The sequence below is a fragment of the Nyctereutes procyonoides genome, unplaced genomic scaffold (assembly GCF_905146905.1).
Source record: "Nyctereutes procyonoides isolate TBG_1078 unplaced genomic scaffold, NYPRO_anot_genome, whole genome shotgun sequence".
In the NCBI taxonomy this organism is placed as follows: Eukaryota; Metazoa; Chordata; class Mammalia; order Carnivora; family Canidae; genus Nyctereutes; species Nyctereutes procyonoides.
The window spans coordinates 69,802,654-69,821,624 of record NW_026575140.1 but is presented as its reverse complement, the minus strand read 5'-3'; the positions used below and the strand labels follow the sequence as shown (position 1 = coordinate 69,821,624).

The 18,971-nt window shown below is 58.4% G+C and overlaps 1 protein-coding gene across 2 annotated transcripts; it reads left to right on the top strand.

Annotated features, from left to right (window-relative positions):
• Positions 1 to 207: 207 nt before the first annotated feature.
• Positions 208 to 11,473, top strand: DRD2 (dopamine receptor D2). Of its 2 annotated transcripts, XM_055306439.1 has the most exons (7): positions 208 to 492; positions 4,561 to 4,670; positions 5,175 to 5,311; positions 6,462 to 6,652; positions 7,645 to 7,731; positions 9,252 to 9,579; positions 11,280 to 11,473. In XM_055306439.1, the coding sequence occupies exons 1-7, from the start codon at positions 208 to 210 to the stop codon at positions 11,471 to 11,473; spliced, it is 1,332 nt and encodes a 443-aa protein (XP_055162414.1). The 2 variants fall into 2 exon arrangements, with proteins under 2 accessions (XP_055162414.1, XP_055162415.1); XM_055306440.1 differs by lacking the exon at positions 7,645 to 7,731.
• Positions 11,474 to 18,971: the final 7,498 nt, after the last annotated feature.

Below are 18,971 nucleotides of genomic sequence, written 5' to 3'. Positions count from 1 at the left end.
CAGGCTCTAATGTTTTGAGAAAATTGCTTGACACAGAACTGAAAATCCTGAGGCTGGAAAAGTCTACTAACTGCCGGTGGTTGGTTTCAGCTCTGGAGCTTTCCATGGGAGGCAGCACGCTTTGGGAGGTCCTCCTACTCACTTCCTATGTCCCTGTGTCCATTTTCCCTGGCCAGAGCCTGGCCACCCAGTGGCCCTGCTGCCCCGATGGATCCACTGAACCTGTCCTGGTACGATGATGATCTGGAGAGCCAGAACTGGAGCCGGCCCTTCAACGGGTCCGAAGGAAAGCCCGGAAAGCCCCACTACAACTACTACGCCATGCTGCTTACCCTGCTCATCTTCATCATCGTCTTCGGCAATGTGCTGGTGTGCATGGCCGTGTCCCGCGAGAAGGCGCTGCAGACCACGACCAACTACCTGATTGTCAGCCTTGCCGTGGCCGACCTCCTGGTGGCCACGCTCGTCATGCCCTGGGTTGTCTACCTGGAGGTAGGTCTGCACCCCCGCCTGGAAGGAGCTGCCCGGGGGCCTGGAGTCCAGGCTCCGCGCTGGTTCCTGCCAACAAGTTGCCCGGTGCCTTCTCAGCTGGCCTGGCCTCTTCCTCCACTCTGGGCTCAGTTTTTCTCCTTATAAAATGGGCTGCTTCCTTGACAATCGCAACTACCAGCTTGAGGGTGCTTGCTAAGTGCCACACTGCCAAGTCCTCCATGCCCAGCTTTCCCCATGTAGCCCTCAGGGCAGCCCTGTGAGGTCACCATGTCACGAACACCAATTTCACATGTGGTGACCCTGGTGGTCAGAGAGATCACGCAGCTGGCAGGTCCCAGCTGGAACCCTATTTGGCCCCCTGGTAGGTTCATTAGATCATGCTGGAAATGGGAATAATTGAGGAGGTTCCTCAAGGAAGGGAGATGTTCATGCTTCCAGACCAGAAGCTTCCTGTTCCCTCTTCCCACTTCAAAAGTGGAAGCTGCTGCTCTGTGTGCTCCTTATCCCTCCCCCTCCCCCCATTTGGTCTAGTGCCCATGTCTGGGATCCACAGGCAGGGGTCTCCGTGTGGGCTGTGCCGCAGGCCCTTTGCTCAGCAAGGTCACCAAGGGCTGGCCTAGGACAGAGCCCAGCTCTGCATCTCCGGACAGAGAGTAGCTAGTCCCCGCCGTGGTCCAGGCACCACGCCAGGCATTTCGCAGACATGGACTCAGCACTCATGTTAATTCTGGGAGTTGAGACTATTCTCAGTGTACAGAGGAGGAAACAGAAGCTTTGAGAGGTTGCCTGTTTTTGCTCCGATCGCACAGCAAGGGGAGAAACCACTAACAGCGTCCCTAAGTGTGGAGCCACCTCCTGGTGGACACTTTCCAGAGCTGACAGGCAGATGTGGCAGGGGCTGGGGTCTGGGTCCTGGATCCTGCCCCTTTCTCAGCCTAGGACTCTGCGGTGGAGTTTGGGAACCGAGGTCACTCATCACTGGGCAGTTACCTTCCCGCCTGGGTAAGAGAGGGATTTACCTGTGCCATGGAGGTAAATCCTGGCTGGGAGGGAAGGCTCCTCCGTTTTTAAAGGAAAGCATGAAATTCTGTAGGCTTGAGCAGAGGAGACATCTAGAAGGAGAAGCTGAAGTGAGGAGGGGAGCCCAGTCCAAAGTGGTATCTCTCCCAGTCTCCCTGCCTGGGGGCTCCCTGTGTCTCCTCCGTATGTTGCTGTCATCACCCCCCTGGGTTCCTTTAGCACAGCCCAAACAGGCTGGAACACTCAAAACAGATGTTAAGGGAGAGCCCAAAGGAAGCAAACAACAGACATAAAATCTACAGATGCCAGAGGCCAGGGGTCCCCTTCCTCCATGACTCCCATGCCTGTGAGGGCCACCAGACTCCATCCATCCACGTCCTGTCTGACGGCCTCCCCGTTCATGTCTAGCATGGGACTGGATGTGCATGATTTATTTTGCTCAGCATATGGAAAGCACACTGGTTTGCAGTAGGAGGACCAGTTCCAATTCCCAACTCTACTACCTTCCATCTGGAGAAGGTCCTGAGAGAAAAGAACCAGGGTCACTTGTCTGCATTTCAGCCTCCCCACCCTGTGAGGCGAGGGTTGACTGTGTGCCTTTTCCAGAGGGGCAGATGAGACTGAGAAGGGAACACACCAAGGTCACACTTGTTTACTCATTCAACGGGTACTGAGCACTTCCCTGTTGTATAGCATCCTCGGGACACTGCCTGCCATCGATGAAGACCCGATAGGACCACTGTAGTGCAGTCTGATAGAGGTGACAACAGAGCAGTCCCCACAGGGGATGTGGGAACGCGATGGGGGTGACTGTGGAGACAAGGCAGTCCTGCAGAAAGAAGTGATGCTTCTGGGAGAATTATCCAGAGGAGGGAGCAAGGCGCTTACACTCCAGCCTGAGAAAAGAAGTGTGCAAAGCTGCTGAGTGAGGGGGTGTCACTGGCTGGAACTTTCAAGGGGTAGAAGCCTTATCGTTGGCCTAGCATCATCCATAGAGCTGAGTGTGAAATGTTTGGGACAGTGCCTGACACATAGTTAGTGCTTAATAGAGGCCAGTTGTTAGGATTTCGCCGAGCTAGCTCATGGCCCACCCTGCAGGGCTCAGCTTCATGTGAACAATGAGGTCAGTAAGTGGTGCCCAAAGGTGCAGAGACACAGCCCTGGAGTCACACCAGCAAACCTGGTGATTACCAGGTGATCTTGGGAAGTCCACTTTGCTCTCTGCCTCTAGGTCGGTCCCTCTTTGCAACGACAATCTCTCCTTTCATGCTTTATGTACATTGAGTAATTTTGACATAATTATCTCCTCTTTTGACAAGCTAAATGATCCTTCCCAAGACAGTTTATGAGACAGCATCGGATGTGCTACCAGAAGACCGTGCTTCAATCCCAGCCCTGCTGCACACTTGCTGGGGGAGCCCTCTGAGCTTCAGGTCCCTCGCCCATGAACGGGCACAGCAACCCTGTCTTATGCGAGCGTGAGATGCCCACATGCCCATAGTAGGTGTAGGTGGCTGCCAACAATTTCTCTTGAGTCTTTGAGTCAGCTGCCCCCAGGAGTGTGGAGGAAAACCCTCCCTTCTTCTGAGCTTCCAGAAAGGCCTCTGGGGGTGGGGATGAGAGCTCCCTAAAGGCAGGGACTATGCCAGTGCTGTTCACCACCACACCCCAGAGTCTAGGGCAGAGCCTGGCACGTAGTAAATTGCTCGTGGGTGTCTATGGGAAAGAAGAAAGTCAGGGAAGAGGGAAGAGGACTAGGAAGAGGGCCCAAGTATCTCAGACCTGGATCTCCGGGGACATAGAAGCAGCCCTGAGGTCCTAGTCTAGGAGGGCTTCAAGGTGGAGGGTGGACCAGGTGGGCCTGGGGCCCTCCCAGCGGTGCCCTAATGGGAGGTGCTGTTTACACCGGGAAGCTCCCTACCCGCCCCGTCCAGACCTGCAACTCGGGGACCCCTGTGCTGCCACGTGGGACGGGCCCTGGTATGGGCCACGGGAGCCCAGAGAAGGTGTCTTTCTGTTGGGGCGAGCTGCTGTTTCTTCATGCCCGAGAAAAACGGCCACAGTTCCTGTCTCGGAGCTTAAGTGGCAGCGTTTGGTTTCATGCCGGGGAGCAGAAAAGAAGGGGCAGTGCAGAGAACGAGCACGTTTGCACCAGCCCGAGCCGTGATGTGCGGTGAAGTGGGGCCTGCCCGGCCCCAGGCCCTGGGAGGCCGCTGCCTTGCTCCTTTGTCTCCTGCTGGGAGAAGGCCCGGATGTATCTCCCTGTCTCGACTCTGTGCTCAGACCCAGGGTGCCCCGAACTTCCCCAGTTGCCCAGGGCCAGCCTGCCGTGTGAGTGTGCACGCCCGTGTGTGTGAACGGGAGGCATGAAGGTGTGTGTAAGGGGGGGGAGTGTGTGTGCAAGGGGGAGAAGGATGCAGGATGCTTTCCTCATTCCCATCATACAGGATATATGGGCACAGCACCCCCATCCTGCCCCTCCCCCCCAGGTTCCCACAGCTCGAGCCCCCGTGTTCTGTCCCTCACTCTCCAGGTCTGACCAAGAGTAGCGCCGTCTTCTCGGTTTCAGAGCCTTGGTCCTCACAGCTGTCCTTAACAGACAGGTTTGCGCCCTGGCTCAGAGGGAGCTCCCCCAGGAACCTGGGCCCGGCAGGATCAGAAGTTGCGCTAAACGGCCTGGGGCAAGTCACTGCCCGTTTCTGAGGCTCAGTTTCCCCATTGGTAGCATGGGATTGCAGGCTGATCACTCGGCTGTTTTACAGATGAAGGTGGAAAGTTGAGAGACTCAGTTGAAGGTGCTCATCTTCTAGCCCAGTCCTTGGCACAAAGTGGCCTTATGTGTCTAGGAGGAGAGGGGACCAGGAGTGAGGGCCTCAAACTCCCCTTCGCTGGCCCACTTCTCCCCCAGGCCCCAGCTGGGGACTCACAGATTCCCACAGCTGCCTGCTGAGCCTGGGGCCCCATCTGCCCCAGCAAGGAGAACCCCACTATAGGGCCTGGGCTCATCTCCCCCTCTGCCGTCCACCTATTATGGTGCTTTGTCCCCAGGTGGTAGGTGAGTGGAAATTCAGCAGGATTCACTGTGACATCTTTGTCACTCTGGACGTCATGATGTGCACGGCAAGCATCCTGAACCTGTGTGCCATCAGCATTGACAGGTGAGCCCAGCCAGGGTGGGAAAGGGGACCCAGGCCATTCACTTTTCAGGCTTCCCCGTCTCTCCTTCAGGGGCAGGATCTCTCTGATACTGTACGGCTGACCATGTGCCCTCGGGCCCATGTGTTTGTGCGTGCATATATGTGTGTGAGTGTGCACACATATCTCCTCATGCATATCTGTACATGTGTGTAGGTGCACATGTGTCTGGGACAGTACAGACCTCCTAAAGAGAGGCCATCCTCCGGATGGAGATGCTACCAAGGGTACCCAGTGGCTGGTAGAGAAGAGAAAACTCAGTTCTGACAGCACCCTTGAAACTCCACCTGTGCACCCTGGCTGTCTGAGCTGGGGCAGGAGACAGGAGAGATTGACAGGAAGACCTCAGGGAGGTGACAACTGTCACTCCCCAAGGCACGAGGTGTCTCTGGTGTATATGTGCTGTGGAATGAGGGGTCCTTGAGTCTGCACCCAGACTTAAGGTCCCCCGCCCTGCGCCCTCGCAGGTACACAGCTGTGGCCATGCCCATGCTCTACAACACCCGCTACAGCTCCAAGCGCCGAGTCACTGTCATGATTGCCATCGTCTGGGTCCTTTCCTTCACCATCTCCTGCCCGCTGCTCTTCGGACTCAACAACACAGGTGAGTCCTGCCTCTGTCTGCCTGGTGTTCTGCTGGCCCCGTGCACAGGGCCCCAAGGGAGCTGAGCCCCTGATGCAGAGATAGGGACTGAGGCCGGGCCCTATCCCCCTGGCCAAGCCTGACTCTAATTGTACCTGGATGGGCCGGAGAGGAACAGTAGCTTGGGCCTGATAGAGTTGGGTGAGGAGTGGGGATAATGACTCGGGAGGATGTCTGGCCATTTTCAACTTCGTTTATTAAATTGAAGCAAGTCAGACAGCCGCACAAACCACATGTGTATGTGTGTGTATGTGTGTGTGTGTGTACACACTCATGGGTGGCGACTACTGGGCCCCATCCACCACCTTCACCCCCCACCCCCAGCAATGACATTTGTGTAAGGAGGCTGCAGCCCAAGGGCTGGCCCTGCCCAGCACAGACCTGAGTTACCTGAAGCAGGAAAGGTAGACTCGAGCAGGAGCTAGCTCAGGGCGCCTGTCCTGTGCGTCTGAGGCAGAGGAGGGGTTGTGCCTGCCTGCCTGCTGGCGGGGCATAGAGGCCATGCAGGTGTACCTCGGAGACTGTTACAGGGCAGGACACAGGGAAGCCTTGCAATCTGACTCTGTGGGAATTTCAAGGAGTGGGAGTAGGGCCTGATATGCTCAGATCTGTCTGGAGAGGCCCTGAGGTAGAGGACAGACATCTGGTAAACCAGGAGGGCATTGGCAGCGCACTGGAGCACAGGTGAGTTCAGCAAACAGGACCGAGTTACCTTGTTCTAAACCTGGGAGGTTGTAGACGGCCCCCAAGTACACAGGAAGGCCTACAATAAGGGTTCACTCTTTGAAAATAATTTTCTTGTTATTTTTTTCTGAACACTCCGGCTCCACTTGGGTGTTGGTGGATGACAAAACTAACACTGAAGTCAGGGGGGAATATGAGTGGGAAAGCTTGGACGCAGCTTGGCTTCTCGCTTAGGGTCGTACTTTTCAGTCACTGGTTTACACCGTGGGTCCGTTTCCATCTAGCATTTCCAGGCGACCTCAGACCCCCAGGCATACTCTGTCACATGGCTGGGCTGGGTCCCCCGGAGGAGGAGGGGACAGTCTGCGGTGGTGGTGGTGCCTGCACGCCCCACGGCTGCTGACATCCCATCTGGCTCTCCCCCCAGACCAGAACGAGTGCATAATCGCCAACCCCGCATTCGTGGTGTACTCCTCCATCGTCTCCTTCTACGTGCCCTTCATCGTCACCCTGCTGGTCTACATCAAGATCTACATCGTCCTCCGCAGGCGCCGCAAGCGGGTCAACACGAAGCGTAGCAGCCGGGCTTTCAGGGCCAACCTGAAGGCCCCACTCAAGGTCCCCAGATCCCTCCTGCCCTCCAGTGCCTTCCCTGACCCCCCCCCCCCCAGGACGGAGAGGGCTGGCCTGTGCTGGGTGGGCCTGGTGGGTGGGTGAGGGTCCAGGGAGGGGGTTCCCAGCACCAGGGCAGGGCCCAGTCCAAGGCTCAGACCTCAGCGGAGGGAGGGAGTCTCTAGGAGCGAGAAGGGGGGGCCAGAGGCGGATGCCACCTGGGAGGAGAAGTCGGCTAGATCTGTGTCTGAAACCCTCCTTTCCCCATCACTTGTCCTTTCCTGGCTGTGGCCCCTCTCTTCTCCCTGTCCTTGCTCTGTGCTTCCCTCCCTCTCCAGTACCTTCCACCTCCTCCTCCTCTCCTCCAATGCACACCTCCTCTCGCCCCCCCAACCCCAGCTCCCTGTCCTCCTCTCCATGCATACCTCCTCCCTCCTCCTGGGTCCCTGTCCTCCCCTCCATGCACACCTCCTCCCTCCTCCCTGGCTCTTTCACCCTCCTCTCCTCTGCCTTTCTTTCATTCTCTCCCCACTCCCTTATGTCTTGTGAATTTTCCCCTCTGCTCAGCCATCCCTGAGGAAGACAGTGTGGGGGCGTGGAAGGAACCAGAGTTTTGGAGTTAGACACATCAGGTTCAAGGCCTGGCATTCTCACCTTTTTGTTGAGTGACCTTGGGCAAGTTGCTTAACTTCTCTGAGCCTCAGTTTTCTCATCTGTTAAATGGGAATCCTAATGCCAACCTCTCAGCGTGGTCTTGAGGATTCAGTGTGAGAGGGATACGAGCATGCCTAGCATGTGCCCAGAAAACCAGGACCTCTTTGGCCCTTGTCCTGCCCACGATCTTTCGTCATAGTACCAACCTTCACTCTTGCCTCCCCTGGCCCATACCCACCTACTCTGCCCTTCTGGGAGCCCCTGTGCCCAGCCTGACTACTGCACATCGGGTGTCTGTCCCCGGCCCCTGCCCATCATGACCAGTGTCCTGGCTCACTCCACAGGGCAACTGCACTCACCCTGAGGACATGAAACTCTGCACCGTTATCATGAAGTCCAATGGGAGTTTCCCAGTGAACAGGCGGAGAGTGGTAAGTGCTCAGGTCAGGGACCCAGAGCCAGGTCTTTCTGCCCCTAGGGAAACCCACCTACCATGATTCTCAGCTCACCAGCTGGTCAAAGGGAGGAGCACCTCCCAGGCTCTCCCACTTAGCTTCAGCAGAGACCAGATTCCCCATGCACAAGTCACAAGCAGGCACGCAGCAAGACGGCTCAGTTCTGCAAGGCACAGATAGGCACTCCCAGCACAAGGAGGTGGTTCGGAGAGAGGACTCGGCCATAACATAAGAAAAATAAGAAGAATGGCTATTACCATTCATTGAATACCCACCATGTTCCTATTATTTCATCAAATCCTCACAGCGACCCTGAGAGATAGGTCTTATTAGGCTTATTGATTTTAATTTTAAAGAAGAGGAAACAGGCTCACAGAGGGAAGGTAACTCACCCAAGGCAAGACATTTAGTTAGTAAGATAATGTGTATTTGAGCCCAAACCCATGTGACTCCGAAATCCACACGTCTGCCATTCTTCCCATTTGCCTGTGCTAGGCTCCTACAGGCGGTTCTGGGCCTGGAGGCAGGGCATGGGGGGCAGGGTGGAAGGGCAGGGAGCCGAGTAGTGCCCAGGCTGGTGGGGAAGTGCAGCCTGTAAGTGGAGCCCAGAGGCGCAGAATCACAGTCGACCCCAGGCTCTGGCCAGCGATGGGAGCACCAGGGTTCAAGCAGCAGGGGTCTCATCCCCGGCTGGGGCAGGGAGCCCACACAGAGCCATACATGAAGTCCAAGTTGGGTGTCCCAGGAAGCAGGGCCCCCACTGTCCACCTGCAGGGCAAGGGCAGGACCCCAGGGAGTCATTTTATGAGATGGGTTCCCAACAGGGACTCGGGACTGGGCTTGGGTTACACCACCCAGGCACACAGCAAGGCTGCACTTTGGATGTTCAGATTGAGACCCCAAGGCAGGGAAGAACCTGGAAGCCCGTGAGTGGACCACCAGCAGGGTCCCCAGGTCAGCCCAGCAGGAAAGATGGGGGGCTCAGGGGTTAGCTCTTTGGCACCCAGATTGGTCTAGGAGGAACATGTGGAACCCATGTGTGAGTGAGGGTGCAGGTGCCCTGCAGGGAGAAGAGGGGTGCCCTCTATGCAGCTAGAACAGGAGCTCCTGGATGGAGGCACCGAACATCAACCAGTGATGTATTCCCAGCAGCCAGCTCGGTCACTTAGCTGGTGCTCGGTACGTGTTGCTCAGTTAACAAGAGAGGAAAGTGTTGTGGTACTAAGTTCCCACAAATGCTTATGGAGTTAATGAGGCTCTGGGACAGGGGCTGGGGATGACCTGCAGGCAGGGGCTGCCGTGGGTCCTGGGTCCTAGTCCCAGACTATTCCTGCCTCCCGGTGATTATCCTCATTGTCTCTCTGGCAGAGTGACCCTTGATGTTTGTAGGAGTCTCTAAGGGAGGATAGGGGAGGGCCAGGGGCACCCGGTGAGGCTGAGTGGCTAATGCCTGAGAACTTGCCTGGCTTTACCCAGAGCTCTCTGCCTCCGTGCAGGAGGCTGCCCGCCGAGCCCAGGAACTGGAGATGGAGATGCTGTCCAGCACCAGCCCCCCCGAGAGGACCCGGTACAGTCCCATACCACCCAGCCACCACCAGCTGACCCTCCCCGACCCGTCCCACCACGGCCTCCACAGCACTGCCGACAGCCCCGCCAAACCAGAGAAGAATGGGCATGCCAAAGACCACCCCAAGATTGCCAAGATCTTTGAGATCCAGTCCATGCCCAATGGCAAAACCCGGACCTCTCTCAAGACCATGAGCCACAGGAAGCTCTCCCAGCAGAAGGAGAAGAAAGCCACTCAGATGCTCGCCATTGTTCTCGGTGAGTCAGGCCGGCCCAGCTCTGTCCCACCATTACCGAGGAAAGGACCCATCACTCTGGGTCCCCTTACCTGCCATCCCCTTCCTAGCCATGGCCGGTGAGCCTTGGGAAGGGCACTTTCTCAGATTGCAGGCCACACCCATTGACGTAGGCCATTAAGTAGATTCTCTAATTAATGCTCATTTTACAGACGGGGAAACTGAGGTTTGGAGTGGGCATATAACGTGATCAAGGAAGACCTATGATTTAAACTCAGGGAGTCTGACCTCAGAGTCTGTGAGCTTCACCAGGCTACCATAGTGACCCCCAGAACCTCGAGATCCTAAGCAAGTCACTTTCTCTCAGCAGCAGATTAGCTCTCAGGGTTGTTTGCTGTGGTCAAAGGTTTACAAAGGTGAAGGCATTTTCTAAAGGGCAAAGTGGTGCACACAGCCAGGTGTTATCAGGGTGGTTTAGTTGTTGAGGAGTGGGAAATTCAGTTCACCCCAGCTCAACCAAGACCCCGTGGGACCAGAGCTGTGAACAGAGAAACAGGGCTGGGAGGGGGGTCCCTCTAGACCAGGGTGTGGCTCCATCAGCCAGCCAAGGCTTTCGAATAAAAGTCTCCTAGAAAACCAGGACTGGAGTCAAAACACAAGGCTGGGCTGACGTGCGTGGTGGGCACAGGAGGGGCTGCTGTGGCTCTCCCTGCCCTCTAGCACCAGGGTCTCATGGGACACCCTGCCACACTCACCATCCCCTTGGGCCTCCCACCAATCCTGTGATGTGAGTGGGACAGGTGTTACCTCCCTGCTTTTGTGAATGCATGCACTGAGTCACGGCAGGTTAAAGGACAGATCCTTGGTCACCAGGCTGGGGGTGAGAGCAGGGCCTGTGGCTTCTGTCCATGGGGTCTCGCTGCGGTCCTGGGGACTCCCAGGGTGCTTATGGGGCACTCTGTGCTCACAATGCCTCCATACTGAGGGGCCCACTGGGGCAGCAGGTCCTGAGTCAGGCAGACAAAGCCAGTGGGTGGGGGGTCCTTCTAGGTCAGAGCATCCCAATGCAGGAATTCTCAAGTGGTGGCCTCCAAGGCCTGGGGGAAGGTAGAGCGAGAGCCTAGCCATGGGGGGGGGGGGGGCTCGATAGACTGGAGTTCAGGTCTCGCTCGACTGGCTTTGTCACTCATGAGCGGGGTGGCCTTGTGTACATCACAGAGCCTTCGGGAGCCCCGGTTCCCTGTCTACCCCACAGAGATGCCAGGGAGTCTGAGGGAGATGGGTACCTAACTCTTCCTTTTGCCACTTGGGCTCAAACCGTGCATCCCATGCTGCGATGACCACACACTCCACTTCCAGGTGCGAAGGAAGACGTTCCCAAAGATGACCAGAGAGTAGAGTAAACATTTCCATTTCTACTGACTTGTGTCAGAATGTTAAGCTTGTGGATTTGTTTTCAAGCTCCTTATCTTTCCCTAGAGGGGTAGGTGTTGGTGTTATGCCCATTTGGCAGATGAGGAAAGTAAGGCTGAGGGACGTAAAGTGACCTTCACTGCAAATGGGTGTCAGGGACAGCTCTAGAGTCTGAGATGGGGACTCCTCCTGCAGTGCTCCTGGGCCGGGGCCTGTAGCACCCAATCTTGGTGCCCACAGAGTATGGGCCTTCCCAGCCCAGCCTCCCCTGGCCCCAGGGGCCCGCCTGACCTCCGCCCTCTCCCCCAGGCGTGTTCATCATCTGCTGGCTGCCCTTCTTCATCACCCACATCCTGAACATACACTGTGAGTGCAACATCCCGCCCGTCCTGTACAGCGCCTTCACGTGGCTGGGCTATGTCAACAGCGCCGTGAACCCCATCATCTACACGACCTTCAACATTGAGTTCCGCAAGGCCTTCATGAAGATCCTGCACTGCTGACCTGCTGCCCACCTGCACAGCAGCCTGCTTCCCGCCTCCCTGCCCAGGCCGGCCGGGTCTCAGCTCCGGGGAGCCGTGGACAGGGGAGGGGGTGCAGGGCGGACCAGGCCTCCTCTTTGCCCCGGCGGGTCCTGCAGTGTTAGCTTGGCTCCGCGCCCCTCCGTGCTCGCACACCCTCATCTGCCGGGGTAGTGCTAGGGAGCCAGGCATGGTGCCGGCCCTCGGGCCGGACCCCTGGCTCAGGGGCAGCTCACAGAGCCCCCCTCCCACCTCTGGGCCCTCCCTCCTTGGCACCAAAGACGCAGCCGCCTTCTCCGACCTTTCTGTGGGGTTCTGGGGTTGCCGGGGTCAGAGGTGGGGCTCAGAGACTTGCTTTCTGGTAGGTTTGGCTTGGTCTTCACAGGCTGATGCCGGGGCGGGCGGTGGGTGGGGATGGACAGTTCACACCCCACGAGGTCCATGCCCGGGGAAGCCAGAGCTCTTGCCAAGGCCCCAGGCAGCTTCAGTCCTGGGAGACCCATGTAAATACCAGACCCACAGCCTGAACCCCAGAGAAGCCCAAGCCAAAAATCTTCACTTGCTCCCTGTCCTGCCCCCCAGGAGCCTCTATTTCCACAGCAGTGGGTCCCGCCCCGGCCCACCTCGCTCCAGCACCCACGTGCTTTCCATACCTGCCGACAGCAGGGACTCTGGTCTTGAAGGGCCCCCGGAAGGTCTGTGGGGAGAGGAACCACCCCCAAACCCACCCTGCCGTCTCCCGACAGACTCTGCATCCTTTCTCGTAGCAATTGTTGGGCCTGCCTGGGAGCGGGCAGGGACGGCAGGCTTGTGACCACATCTGGGGCCTGGGTCGGGGTGCTGGAGGGCCTCTGGGGGCTGCCTCCTGCCACAAAACCACTCTCTCTCCCCCTTTGCCTCTTCTCTCTCTCTCCCGTCCCCTTCCCCTTTCCCTTCCACTGTCTCCGCCTTAGATGAGCCCTCAGCCAAGGGAGCTGCTGACCGCCACTCGGCCTGAGGGAGGAGGGGAGGCTGCAGCTTCGGGGAGCCCCTGGGCCCCAGACTCTGTAACATCACTACACACGCTCCGAACTAATAAAACTCTGACAAGAGTCCCATGCGAGGCCCCTTGGGTGGCAGGACACTGCGCCCACCTTCATCCTCTGCAGAAGGTGTAGCCACAGCCCTGGTGTCTGTGCCGGGATCAGAGTCGGGGAGGCCTCCTGCAGCCCCCCCTCCAAGAAAGGGTGACCCCGACCACGGCCGCCAGGGTGGACACTGTGGGGAAGGAGGGAGGTCGCTGCTCAGAGGATGACCCGGGAGAAGATGTGTGTGCGCCTACCTCCCCCGGATCCGGTCCTGGCCTCCCTCCCAAGGAGACAGGAACACTCTCAGCCCTGTCCCTGGGGGATCCAGAGCCCCAACTGCCAACCAGGATGGGAGGGGAGGACGTTCCCATGGGAATCCCACAGCACACCCAGGGCTCCTCTCGTCCCTCTGCCAGGGAAGCCAGCCTGTCCCCATTGCCACCTCTCCCCTCCTCTGAGGGTCCTTAGCCCTCGCGGCCCACCAGGGCAGAGACAGCTCTGTGGAAAAGGTGGCCTTCCAGGCGCCGGCTCTGTCTGGGTCTGGTCTGCCCCTTGCCCTGACTTCCGTCTCCCATCAGGACCCCCTTGCTCTGGAGCAGGTTGGGGAGGCCGGGAGGCCCCAAGTGACATGGCCCAGGTAGGCCTCCCTTCTCTGGCCTCCATCACAGTCATTGCTCCAAGCTTTCCGGGCCACAAGTTGGCACTGCCCTGAAAACAGAATCTGGCTTTTAAAAAGATGAAATCTAAGTCAACCCAGTGAAGGAGGAATATTCTCACTACCTGGCGAATAACAGCGATGATGACAAACAAGGTGCTGGCACCCACGGGCTCAGCCTCTGGGGAGCTGTCAGGGCATAATTTGCATGCTAAATACAATATTTTTAGCACCAAAGTTTGGAGCACTTAACTTGCCCTGAACACTTAATTATGGACTTTGATCTTCTCCCTGAACCTGCCTGCAGCGCCAAGCCCCGGGGAGAGGCTCTGTCCCCAGGAGCACCCAGATCCCAGAAGCTGGGCAAAACCAGGCCTAGTCCAGCTCAAGAGGTGTCACTATGACCCAGTGACCACCCCCTCGGGGAGGGGGCAGACACTCAGGGGGGCCAGAAACCCCAGGGACTCCTCGGCTGCTGCCGCCCAACCCACAGCCATCGCACCCGCAGGTGCACGCCCGGACACACGCCCCACACTCAGCCTACACCCCACACTCATCTTGCCTTGGCCAGAAGCTTGAAAGCTCATCTCATTAGAAATCTTAGGAGGCCGCACAGGTTTCTCAGCTGTGAGAACTGGAAGAGATGACAAAGGAGAGAGAAAGAGAGGATGCTTGGAAGGAGGGAGGGCGGGAGGGAGGAGGGACAGCAGGCAGGCAGGCCGAGGGAGAGGGGGCAGGTCCCTAGCAGTTTGGAAAGGGCACCGAGGGCGAGGAAGGGGAAGAGGGCAGGCAGGGGCGGGAGGCGGGGCCGAGGAAAGTTGCCCACAGCTGTCAGAAGCTTCGAGGCTTTCTGCCAGACAGCAGATTGACAGCTAGAGTGGGCAGGGGGAGGGCCGGCTCCACCCCCTCCCCCCTCGACTCTTCAGGGACAGAGGGATGGGTGTGGGCCCGGGAACTGTGCGGTGCCAGGGGGGTGGCCAGTCTCCGCTCTCCCCCTGAGGCCCCGACGTGGCTGCAGCCCTCTGCCCTCGCTCCCCTGCCTTCCCTGGGCTTCTACCTCGGTGCCCATCTTTCTCCGGAGAGTGATTTTTCATTGAAACATGATCTGCCTTCAGAGCAGGTGGTGTCTAACAGACGCCACCACCCCCCCCACCCTGGTGACAAGCACCAGGCCAGGCACAGCCTCCCGCGTGTCCCCGTGTGACTGCAAGTCTTCAAAGCTTCAGGCCCTTACTCTTCCCCTAGTGGGTCCTGGAGGAGTCTGGCCACCGGCTGGGGGGATGGCCTGGGACCCCGGAGGAGAGTGGTGCGGGAGGAACCGCATTTCATCCGCCCACCCACCCACCCACCTATCCAGCCGTTGATGCCCTCAGTGCATCTTTCTTGAGCGACCCTTGTGCTCCAGGCCCTGGCAAGGTGCTAGGCAGGAAACCGGAGTAACGTGGATGTGATCCCCGTACTTGTGGAGCTCACGGCCCGGTGGGTGACAGGCGTTAATCCAATAATCACGCAACGACTATCAAAGCTGCACATTCCCAGTGGCAGAGTGCCGGCTGGGTGTGGGGCACGGGTCACGTAGGTGACAGCAATGGCGTGGGTGCCTTGGCCTGGAGCAAGTAGGCAGGGCACTGGTTCAGGCAGGAGGGCTGATGGGGGGGGTAGGGGCCCCCGAAAGAAGTGACTGCCTGTCCTGCTTCCCTGGTGGCTTCAGAACAGAGGCGGTCAGTCATCTGCACTCAGGGGCACTAAGGACTGGCCTGCCTTGGGGGCAGTGTGTCCACCTGTGTGGGCTCCCTTCCCACACGTTCCCTGTCCCAGGGGCTGCGTGGCCCAGCCCTGGGTCGTACTGCCTCACTGCCCTCCGGGGCCCCAGGATGCAGGCTATGTCTGGGGCCAGTGGCTCCCACATGATCCTGTCTTTCCTGTAGCCCCGGCCTCTGTCCGTAGGGTCCCCCGTTATAGAGGAGGCCCCTCTACAGGGAGGCTGCTTGCCTGGATGGCAGGCTGGCCTCTGAATCCAAGATTTCCACATCTACATCTTGCATGGTCCGCTCTGCCTGTTTCCTGACCGGCCCCAAGAACAGCTGGAGGAGGCTAGCGTGGTGAGGAGATTTTTGCAGAAGTGGGGAGAGATGGGGAAAAAAAAAAAGCATTTGGGACCAGTCTTTTAGGATGTTGCCCTGGGGTGCCTATGAATAGCCTGAGAGCCATTTGGGCTGCGGAGCAAAGAGGAGGGGGCGGTGTGCAGAGCAGGGGAGTAGTTCTTAGAGGGGCTCTAGTAGGTGCAGATCAGTCTGGTCATCCGTGTGCCTGAGTGTCCTCTCCTGCCCATCAGATGCCCTGACTCTGGTTCTGGGGAGTCTAGAAGGCAGGAAGCCCGCAGGGAGGGCAGAGCATCTCTGGAAGGGATGGCTTCCACCCTGGCTTTGTGGGGCTACGAGGTACAGGGAGAGGAGAGAAGGTACCTGGTAAGAACAGCTCCCCATCCCAGCTCTGCCACTTGACAAATGAGGCAGGGCAGGTGCTGTTGGGTAGAGCCCTCACTGGGGTGGGGTGGGGGGGCCCAGAGGCCTTTTACTCCTGGCTGGAAGAAGGACCACCCAGCTTGCTTGTGGCTTTCTCCCACCCCTGCCCCTGGCTTCCTCCTGAGACCTGGGGACCTCAAGAGGCCAGAGAGAGGGAGGCAGCCTCCCTGGTGCCTCGGGGGCAGTGGGAGTCAGGTGCTGCAGCTGAGGTGAAGGATGGGGGTCAGGCAAGGGGAGGGAGGAGGTCCCCTTGGGGCCTGTGGAGGGGCAGGGGACTTCACAGGAACAGAGCTGCGGCTGGCACACCTGGGTTTCCTGAGCAGCCCAACAGCAAACTCTGTCCTCTTGGCCTCAGGAGAGCAGAGTCCTCCCCAGCAGAGGACCCCTTGTGCCCCCTGCACACAGCTGAAGGGTGTTCACTCTGATTTGATCTTCCCTCTGCTCGGAAAGTGACAGCAGCTCCTTGCTGCCCCTTCCATTGCATCCAAGGTCCAAGTTCTGGAACCAGGGCTGGCATCAGGGCCCCCACCCCACCTGCGCTTGGGCTGCCTGTACCCCCAGCCTCTGGTGCCCCTGGCTCCTTCTGCCTAGCCCAGGCACTACCCCTTCTCTGCTGCGTCCCTATCCTCCTTCCACACACACACCTTCTGGAAAGCTCTTCCTGACTGACCCATCAGCCTGGTAACTGACCGAATGAGGGGCAGGGGCAGGAAGTTTAGGGACTGCGTGGTCTCCTAGGCACATGTGGCTACTTAAGTTGATTGAAATCAGACCTTTGGTCCCTTGGCTGCGCGGCCACCTGTCAGGCACTCAGCAGCATGTGGGGCCGGTGGCCATCCTAGGAATGGCTGCAGAGAAGGTCTCCACCTTCCCGGGATGCCCTGTTGGACAGCCCTGGTCTAGAATGACTCTCGGGTGAGGAGTTCAGGTGACTTCAACTAAAATGAGGGTGAGAGGATGATGAACAGATTCGTGGAGGGGGAGGGAATAGGACACTGAATGGAAGGGGTCTGTAAGACCTCCAGGTAGAGATGCCCAGTAGGAAACAAAGGAGTTCCTATCCTCGACCACCCCCCAAAAAAAATCCCCTAAACAGGGTTTGGAATTCAAGTGGAGACCATCTCCTTGGGAATTTCAAGGGCCTCACCCAAATCCAACTCTGAACATCCCTCGGAAATCTCTAGAAGGCAGCTGTGTCACAAGGGGATGCTGTGTGTCTGTGTCTGCCTTGCGTTGGCTTGAAAAGGGAGAAGGTGCTGGCAGACAATGCAAGGGCTGTTGGCCAGAGATGGCCTGAAACCGTTACTTCTATTAACTTTTGGAGGAAGAGGGTAGAGAAAGCAGTTGTCTGGGAATCTCAGTCTGACCCCTGGGACCATCAAGTTGGTAAGTTGAAATGATTCCCAGGGATAGTCCTGACCCCATGTCTGTGGGATCCCTGCCCCTTATAGGGCAACAGGTGCAAAAGCATCTTTTATTTTTTCTAATTCCTTTCTGCAAGGTCTTCCCTCAAATTCTTTCCAAGAGGATAGGCCAGACACTATGTGCCGCCCTCCTGGCCATTCCCATGGATTGAGCTCATTTGGCTTTGAACATGTAGCCCCACAACCCTTCTCTGGCGCATGCAGAAGAATCCCCCCTGACATGGACCTCAATGGGCGAAGGCCAAACACGGCACGGAGCCCTCCCTGCTCCCCCCTTCCTGCTCTAGCATGTTCTGGGAAAGACACAACTCCCAGGGGTATTTTCAACTACCAATTTTGCCTAAGGCCCAGTCTCAGGAAGAACAAGGAGAACAGACCAGGAAGCTAGCAGGGAGTAGGAGGACAGAACAGTCTGCCGAGTGCTGCCTGCGGTAGTCCCCAGGAGCCCCCACTCATCCAGCCCCCAGGAGCCCCCATTCATCCAGCCCCCAGGAGCCCCCCACTCATCTAATTCCCAGGAACCCCCACTCATCCAGCCCCCAGGAGCCCCCATTCATCCAGCCCCCAGGAGCCCCCCACTCATCTAATTCCCAGGAACCCCCACTCATCCAGTCCCCAGGAGCCCCCCACTCATCTAATTCCCAGGAGCCCCCACTCATCCAACCCCCAGGAGCCCCCACTCATCCAACCCCCAGGAGCCCCCTACTCATCTAACTACCAAGAGCCCCCACTCATCCAGCCCCCAGGAGCATCCACTCATCCAACCCCTAGGAGCACCCACTCATCTAACTCCCAGGAGCCCCCACTCATCCAGGCCCCAGGAGCCCCCACTCAATTAACCCCCAGGAGCCCCCACTCATCTAACTCCCAAGAGCCCCCACTCATCCACCCCCGAGGAGCACCCACTCATCCAGCCCCCAGGGGCTCCCACTCATCCAACCTAGAGAGGAAAAGCCTGTCACCCGGGGGCTAAGGAGGGACATAGGGAGAGACTATGAGGCACCCCCTGGTGGTTGTTCTCAGGCCTGGCTGCTCTCCGGCCTAACCAGGGCAATCCTGGTTTAACTGGTCAAGGGTAGGGTCAGTGTCTAAAAAGCCCTTCTCCCCCCACAGCTCACCCAGGAGGCTCTGATGGGCAGGCTTCGTGTACAGCCTCAGTGCTGGGGCACATCCCAGCTCAGGGCTACCCCCAGGGCTCTCCGTGGTGGCCACAGGCTGTGGTGTGACGGGTGAAACGCCCAGGGCCCAGGAGGTGGGCGCCACAGCCCAGTGACCACAGGATGGGAGCCACCAGACTGCAGCGTGCGCGTGGGGTTAGAGGTTCCCTCTGCTCTGCCTCGCCCAGTGCTGACAGGGGTCCCGCACCCAGACGTGGGCCTGCCAAGTGGCTGGGGGTCGAGCTGGCCGCTAGTTGGGGCAGAGATTCCTTTCCTCTGACTATTACAGAGTCATAAATATGATTACGGCTGGAGGGACCTCCCCAGCAGTGTGCAGAGGCGGAGAGGGGCAGGATGGGACTTTAGGGCACTCATGAGGCCCCACTCAAACCCCCGCCCCCTTCCCCTCTGAGGTGGGCCATTCCTGGCAGAGCCTGGGCCCCGTCCCACGAGGTTAGTGTGAGCAGCCCCAGCCCTACCCCAACCTGCCCCACAACCTGTAGGACAGGACAGGCCAGCAGACGGGTGGCCAGGGTGTGGGCCCAGGAGAGAGCTCTGAGCTGCTCTGAGCTGCCCTGCAAGCTCCACACTGAGCCCCAATGAGCCAGCCCTCAGCATCACATCCTGGTCTGACTCCTTACCCCTGGCCCCG